This window comes from Lepidothrix coronata, unplaced genomic scaffold (assembly GCF_001604755.1).
Source record: "Lepidothrix coronata isolate B3197 unplaced genomic scaffold, Lepidothrix_coronata-1.0 Scaffold114, whole genome shotgun sequence".
Taxonomy (NCBI): domain Eukaryota; kingdom Metazoa; phylum Chordata; class Aves; order Passeriformes; family Pipridae; genus Lepidothrix; species Lepidothrix coronata.
Genome location: NW_016690294.1, coordinates 517,713 through 525,233, shown reverse-complemented (window position 1 = coordinate 525,233; position 7,521 = coordinate 517,713). Strand labels below are relative to the sequence as shown.

At 42.9% G+C, this 7,521-nt stretch overlaps 1 protein-coding gene across 2 annotated transcripts in view; it reads right to left on the bottom strand.

The window, feature by feature from the left end:
• The window catches only part of AK5 (adenylate kinase 5), a 76,551-nt gene that overhangs the window by 9,678 nt on the left and 59,352 nt on the right, over nucleotides 1–7,521 (bottom strand). For both annotated transcript variants that reach the window (XM_017824897.1, XM_017824898.1), the window contains exons 11-13: nucleotides 5,604–5,767; nucleotides 4,502–4,618; nucleotides 673–861 (exon numbers count right to left, since the gene is read on the bottom strand). In XM_017824897.1, the coding sequence (XP_017680386.1) occupies nucleotides 673–861; nucleotides 4,502–4,618; nucleotides 5,604–5,767 (470 nt within the window). The remainder of the gene's footprint in view (nucleotides 1–672; nucleotides 862–4,501; nucleotides 4,619–5,603; nucleotides 5,768–7,521) is intronic.

Sequence of the window (7,521 nt, the reverse complement as noted above, 5' to 3'; positions counted from 1 at the left end):
GGGACAGTTTACCATGGCAGAGAAGAGAAATAAAGAAAAAGAACCCCAAACATCCCTTATAAATGAGCCTACAGATGTCCCTGCACATACATCAGCTAAGTACACTGATGCAATTTTTCTTGCTTCACTGTAAAGTATTGATTAGAAAATTAAAAAAAATGCTCTAAATATCATATCCTGAGCAGGTGTAAACTGAGGTAAGTCACTGAAATTCATATAACTATGTTATTTATTCCAGCAAAAAGGTCTTTCTTATATGCAGGTCTGTTTTATTTCAGGATATACACTTTCAGATTTGTAAATTTAACTAAAGGACTTTGGATTAACATAATCTTTCATCCAAATTCTGAAAGCCCTTATAAAGAAATAAATCCTAATACTTAAAGAAAAGCTTTCCAGAATTAATGTTTAATAAGAGATTCTGTACAGATGAGGTAGTGATTCAGGATATGTTCCCAGATTAAGCATAAATCTGTGATTTTGCTCTTTCAAACTGCACTGTGGGACTCAGAAGTTCGTAGAAGTTGCAAACAAACCAGGGAAGATAAAAATGAGAACAAACCGGAAGCGCGGAAACAGTTCATAAACGGCGTCGTGACAGGATTTTCCAAACACTGCTTATGTAATGGAGGCAAAAAGCAAAGATTTAATGAGAAAGGTCAAGCAGTTTACCTTGCATAACTGTGTCTTGCTTTCATAGTATGCAATCAGAGGCTTTGCTGCTTGGTAATAGCTCTCGATTCCCTCCTTGATGGTCTCGGCGTTATCAGGGTTTTGACTGCTCTGGTTCCTCAGCAGAAGGCGGCTGCTCATGGTTTCTGCAGAGCAGTCCAGGCAGAACACGAGTTTTGGCTCCCCAACCTAGGGACAAAGTCAAACAATAAGTATTCCCAAACCACTGGTCTGGGGAAATTGATTTTCTCTGGATGATACTGAAAGAGTCATCACTGTAACAGCACTTGGAAAGCCCGGTGTTGAGGATCAAGGCTGTGCTTGACTGGGCCCTACACAGAGAGATAAAGGGAGATGGTCTGACAAATTCTGGCTACTTGGACTGAAGATAGTCAGTTCATTATTTGCAACTGTGAAATCAAAGCTTGATGCAAACACTGCAGGACTTACAGAATACTTGACACACTTCTGTTTCTGGCCTTTGCTTTGTTCAGCCTGGGAAAAGGGAGGGATAAACTACAGCTTAGAATTCCAAGACCCAACAGAAGGAAATGTCCAATTTAAAGTATGCTCACTTGAAATGGAAATGGGTAACAGCAGACAGGCTCAGGAACACCATCAAATGTTCACAGGAATACACCCTGTGAATTATTTTATGTCACACGGGATTTTATGTCTTTATTTGCAGTGTACCCACATTATCACTACCCATGGCATAAAGGAAGGATGTGATATACTGCTCTGCATTTTCAATTTGGCAAGTGATTGCCAGATTCTCTGAGAAGCCCACCATTTACTGCTGTTTGGCTAGTGCCAAACTAGTCGTGAGGGAGAGGCTGTTCTTTTCTATACAGAAAATAAACAGAGATTCATTTATTTTTATTCTCAGGCCTGGCAGAGACAGTTAATAATTGTCTCTCTCTACATTTGATCGTAGATATCGCAGTATTTATGGGTAAAAAAGAACTGGCAAGAAAGAGCAAAAAGTTCTTTATAATATTTTAGGAGAGAGCCAGGAAGTTCTAAACAAATCCTCATCGTTCTTCCTCTGAAACACTGAAAAATATGCACGTCATTTAGCATAAATCTTGCAGTACACTCTGTCTGCACCCTGCTCAGGCACAGTGCTCTCTGACACAAGGTTCTGTCGGAGCAACAACCGCTGGGCTGAGTCCAAAGGGATAAAAGCCACTCTATCAAGTAAAATATAGGTGTTAAGGGCTCAGTGAAAAATAAAGTGATAATTTCTCCATGCACTTATGTATTAAAGACACTCTCAGTCTTTTTCTTCATTCCTTCCCTTTCCAGCAGGGATTTGGAGAGCACCTTTTAGGAAAAAGTGAGAAGTCTTGAAAAAAGACAACTGTTCTTCGCATCAGTGACCATTACAAAATTATACTTTTACCACGGCTACAGCAAAGGAAATCTAAATGACTGATATATGGAAATTGCCCTTGGTACCTTTGTTGACAGCCCTCGAAGGAAGAAATATTCCAAAGGTAAATATTTCATGTCAGGCCTTCTGCATTTGGCTGAGGATGTCTGGGTTGTGTTGACCTTTCTACGACCTCAATGACTTTTTAAGAGAAGCTGAAGCCAAGGGATGATGTTGGACAGTTCAATGACAGACTCTTATCTACATTATCCATTTTTTCCACACAGCCCAGGAAACATCAATGCTATCAGCAGTAGCAGCACTGGGTTTGGGGATTCAAAAAGCCAACAAGGAGGTTTAATAGTGCAAGAGACATAGACAAGTTAAAAAAGATGTGGGCTCCATCAATGATTTAAATAAATGGTCTTTTTGTGTAACTGGACTAGGATAGTGAGAAGTTATTTCCTCCATGGTTTCATGTGAGGAATTCCATGGCCTGTTCTAAATTAGAACAAAGGGGGAATGATTCCTTTCACCAGCCACAGTCATATCATCACCTTACAGTGAGGAATATACTGACTGATAGGATCAGATAACTGTATCTTGCTTGACAGACAGGGTCTGATTCCCTTTTGAAAAATCTATATGGTTTTCTTAAAATTTTCAATATTGCTATTATCTGGAATTCAGATAGAATCACAGAAATGTCATTCTTCCAAGTTAAAAATTACAAAAAGTGAAAGTAGTGCCCTGGTCAGATATTACAGCAATTTTTACTACTGGTTTGGTTTTTTTTTTATTACTATTTTCCCAACACAATTTAGCTTACATAATACATGCTGTGGGGACATCTGCAGGAAGCCAAACAATCAGGTCTTACTGGGTACTTTCTACCTGGTGATATGGAACTTATAATTTAATAATGTTTTCTACTTCTCACCCAGCAGAAAGACTGAGGAGGGGACAGAGAGGTGTGCTTCTCTACAATTATGGCTGGGTAAAAGTACAGTTGTATCACAGAAAGGAACTGGGCAAAACTGGCTGAGGAATAAGCTGTTTCTACATAGCTCATGAGTCAAAGCTATCAAACTTTGAAGTACAAGCACTATTCTCCGTGTCTTCTAAATAGAACAGCTCTTTGTTAACAATTACAATGCCTTTTACACATCATGCAGATATGTAGCATTATTCATCTGTACTTTGCTGCCATTAATTAATGAAGCCTGATGTGCATCCCTTTTCATTCAGTTATAATTTTGGAAGAACTTCTCATCGCCCTTTAGAAAGAGCTAAAAAGCATTATCTCAATAATGACTCACTTAAAAAAGCTTCACAGCCTCACTGAGCAGCTTTCAGCCAGCCAAGTCCACCCTGAGAAAAGTGGATACATGGAACAACAGGGGTGACCTGGCACATTCAAAATAATCACTTGAGGTCCCTGTGTTTTACTCCAAATGTCAAAGGCAGCTCAGGACTACAGGATCTTTTGCTGCTACAGTGTCTGTGGGACTGAAAGGGGCTCTGCTTTTGCACTGGATGCATCAAGACTTATTTGCCTGGCAGTGCCTCAGGCCAGGATGCTCCAACCTCTAAATCCTACTTCATAACACAGACCAGTGTTCACAGGACATGACATGTATGCCTGCCAGAAAAGCAGCACTGCTGAAATAGTTCCTCCTTATACACAAAATGAAAGAAATTTCCAATATTTTTTTAATAATCTACAGCATTTTAGTAGGGGAACTACAGCAACATTTTTGTGAATAGCAAATCCCATCGCCCATTATTTTGTCCAGCTTCTGATGCCTGTATCTTGCTACGTTTTTGTGGTAAAAAAACTAAATAAAGCAGCTAAAGGTTCAGGGAGAAAACAGGTGATTCCTTAAAGTTTTATTACCTTTCAAACTTGTTTAGGACATTTGTGGTGTGTAATATGGCAGAATATATATTTAACTGATTTCCTTGCTTCACCACTTCTCCTAAACCCTGCAAATTCATTCACAGGGCTTATACAGAGTATTTTCTGCAGGCTGAGAAATGCATGGCTGAGACTTCTCAGTAGGTCTTAGCACATCCTGAGGAAATCGATAACTCCCTGAAGTGCCACGCAGCCTCTTGCAGAACGCTCTTTTTATGGCTGTGCCACCTGTTAGTCCTCACAAAAATTAAATCTGTGCTTTGCTGTTTCAAGTGGCAGCAAGCTTTGGCAGAGCTGGCTTACTGGTAAGAAATATTAACTGGGAAGATACATACATTCATGAATCTACATCAAATAGATGAGATTTTCCTAAGAAGTATGGTGCCATCCACTAGAATCAGAAAACTGATTCTGAAATGGTGCTTGCCACTAAATGGGAGTTGTTCCTGGTTTGCATTAAATTTGGGTAAAATCAGCACCAGAAGTACAGTTGTATCTTAACAGGAGTTATAACAGCATTACAATTATATGGTCACCTTGCTCTCAAACTCTTCTGCATCTTTCAGCTCTTGGGGATACCCATCAATCAGGAATCCTTTTGTGTCCCCTAGCCTGGAAACCATGGCTTCCTTCAGCAGCTCTAGAACAATACCCTGTACAGGAAAGAAAGGGAGTTATTTGGTTAATTAATGAAAAAGATTGAGACCTTTTTTTGTTACACTGACTCTAATGCTACCCCCCTGAAAATGGCCCTGTTTGGCTAAAAGTCAGTCCTGTGAATGCAGGTGTCTTTTCTTGTGTTTTTTCTTCTCTCAGGATCAGCTATGCCACACAAATCTAGTGCTGCAATCCATCCAAGAGTTCCCAAAGTGCCCTCTAGGTACCTGAGAATATTTCATAGTTTCAAAATGAATGTTAATACCTGTGAAATTCTGGAGCACTGCTGCAGCATTTTCCAATCTGATTGCATTTGGCCGTGTCACTGATATAATTACACTGCATGGAAAGTGACCCCATCTGACCAAACACGCTGAAGAGCAAAGCAATCAAAATGAAGCCTGAGCACAGCTTTTAGTTTCCCCCAAGCAGCACTTCCCAGTATCCTTCATTAACAAACACATCCCACGATCCAGCTGCACTTGCTGAAGACCCACCAGGAGCTGGGGCTGCAGACCTGCCATGTAAAAGTCAAGTCCAGCTGAGAACAACACCCTCTGCCTTCAGTCTCCCTTAATCTGCAGTCCAGCTACTCTGGGATGTCAGCCAGCTCTGCAGGGAACTGCTGCAGGTACTGTGATTTAGAATAGCTGCCAGGTGGACCAGCTCTGAATCTGAAATGCAAAGCTATAAAAAGGACCGTTTCCTGTACTTATACTTACATTTTGCAATGCGTCTGTCTCACTGTATTTCATGTTTAATTTACTGCCTATATGAGTCTGAAATGTAAAGAAATATTGGCACTGAAAGGAGAAACAAGTGCCCCAGATTTGGTAATGAGGAAACTTCTACCTCAGGTTATAGATCAGTTTTACTGAAATGGGAATCATCAGCTCCAGTATCTTATTTCCACCCTTTTAGACAATCTACCTACCACTGCCTTTGTTTAACCTTAGGGCCCCAAATAAAACTGTTGCTTACACCAGGCACAGGTTCACCACATTCCATGATGTCTTTGATCAATTTACTTCTCTCTGATAATGACAATAACTCATTTTGGAGAAGGTCAGCAGTGGACAGGTGAGAAAATCCATATTTCTTGGCTAACTGTTCACACTGGCTACCTTTGCCAGAGCCGGGCCCACCTTTGTGAGGGAAAAAATATCTAGATTAGAAGAGAATAAATGTCTGCCTAAAAGCATTAGCATGTTAAGGAAAAACATGAAACACACAGCCTGTGGGGAAGGGTACTTGACTCAGTATATGTTCATTTTGACAGCTGCAACAAATAGTAGCAAAATAATGTTCATTGCATCACTGTGAGGGAAGTATTTTGCCCCTACTTATGGGATGGAAACATGTAGGCAAAGAGCCAGCGAAACCTGCCTCTGTCAGGTGTGATGCACGCAGATGTGCAGTAACTGTGGTGAACACAAGAGCAGAGTTTTGCATCCTTTCCCCCCGAGCCAGAAAGCTCTCAGGTGCTGGTGGCTCTGCCCAAAACTGAGCACCAGGTACTGCAGCTGCAGCTGCTCCTGCAGCCGTGGTGCTGCCTTGCTCTTCACACCTGCTCCTGGGAATTGGGGGAGCGCAGCTGCCAAGGGCACAGGGAGACCTTGCCAGCTCCCGCTCTCCTGCATCCGCAGCTGTTCTGGGCTGGAAACCCCCCTGCCCAGAGCCAAACACCCACAGGGTCACAGGCACCTCACCAACAGGCCATGCAGGTGAAGCCGCTCAGTGGTTTCTCCCCAGGCTGGAGGGAAGGCACCTGCACGTGGCCCTCGCCCTGCTCACGGGACAGGTGGGAGACAGAGGGCAGGGAATGCTGTGGGTGTTCTCCCAGCAGGAATGGTGCTTCAAGCCTCCCAATTCCTTGGACAGGAGAGTGGCGTCCACCCAAGAGCCCCAAAGCTCTGCCTCTGTGGGGCTGCTCTGGACACCCCCTCTCACGCCCTGGCCCATCACCTCAGTGCTTCTCCCTCCTCTCCCTGGCGGCCAAGGACATGAAAAGCCAAAGGCGTTTTCAGCCACCTCCCGAGGTGCTGCAGCCACCCCAGCCCGGCTGGAGAGATGGACAGCCCATGGAAACTGCTGGAAGCTGCTCGTCATGGATGCCGCTGCTGTGGCCGTGACCCCAGAGCCGCGGTGGAGCTGAGGTGAGGCCCTGAGGGCTGAGGGGCCGCGATGGCGCCGGGGTGTGAGAGGAGATGGGGAGGGCGGGAAGGTGAAGCCCCAGTATTGGAGCCTGTGGAGAAAATCCACTGCCTGTAGTAGCAATTTTATAGTCTTTGACAGATCTATTCAGAAGATCTACTGCAGCAGGAGGTAATTATACCCTTGTAGGGAGACAGTGCTCAAGCTCTTAAAGTTTTTTCAGCATGTGACTTGTGTATTTATCAACTGCTGGGACTGCAAGTATGACTACACAGCCCTGCTACGTGTAAGGAAGATGCTACAAAATACATGATCTTCCCTGTTTGCTTATCTTTCCGCAAACAAAGGCGGGAATAACACGGTCACAATAGACTGAATTTTCTTCTAACTTTTGCATTCAATTTAAGAAATAATTGCTCCGAGCACGTGATTTTCAGAGAAGTTACAGCACTGTAGCTAAGATTAAAAATGGGGTCATGAGAGTACCAACAAAGGAAGGGGCTTGTCTGCTGTGATCTGCAGTCTTTTACTTCAGCTTCACAAAGACAATTATCAGCCCGTGGTGTGAGAATCACACCTGTACTACAATTTTTTGCTAGAACTATCTTTGTCACAGGCTCATCTTTTCTTGCCGACGTGGGCTGAATTCTGTGCTTCTATTGCTTTAATATGAAGAATGTTGTTGTTTTGTAAAAGCACCGGTTGAAAGAAAAAAAGAGGAGAAAATAGGAGTGGCTACAAAGAA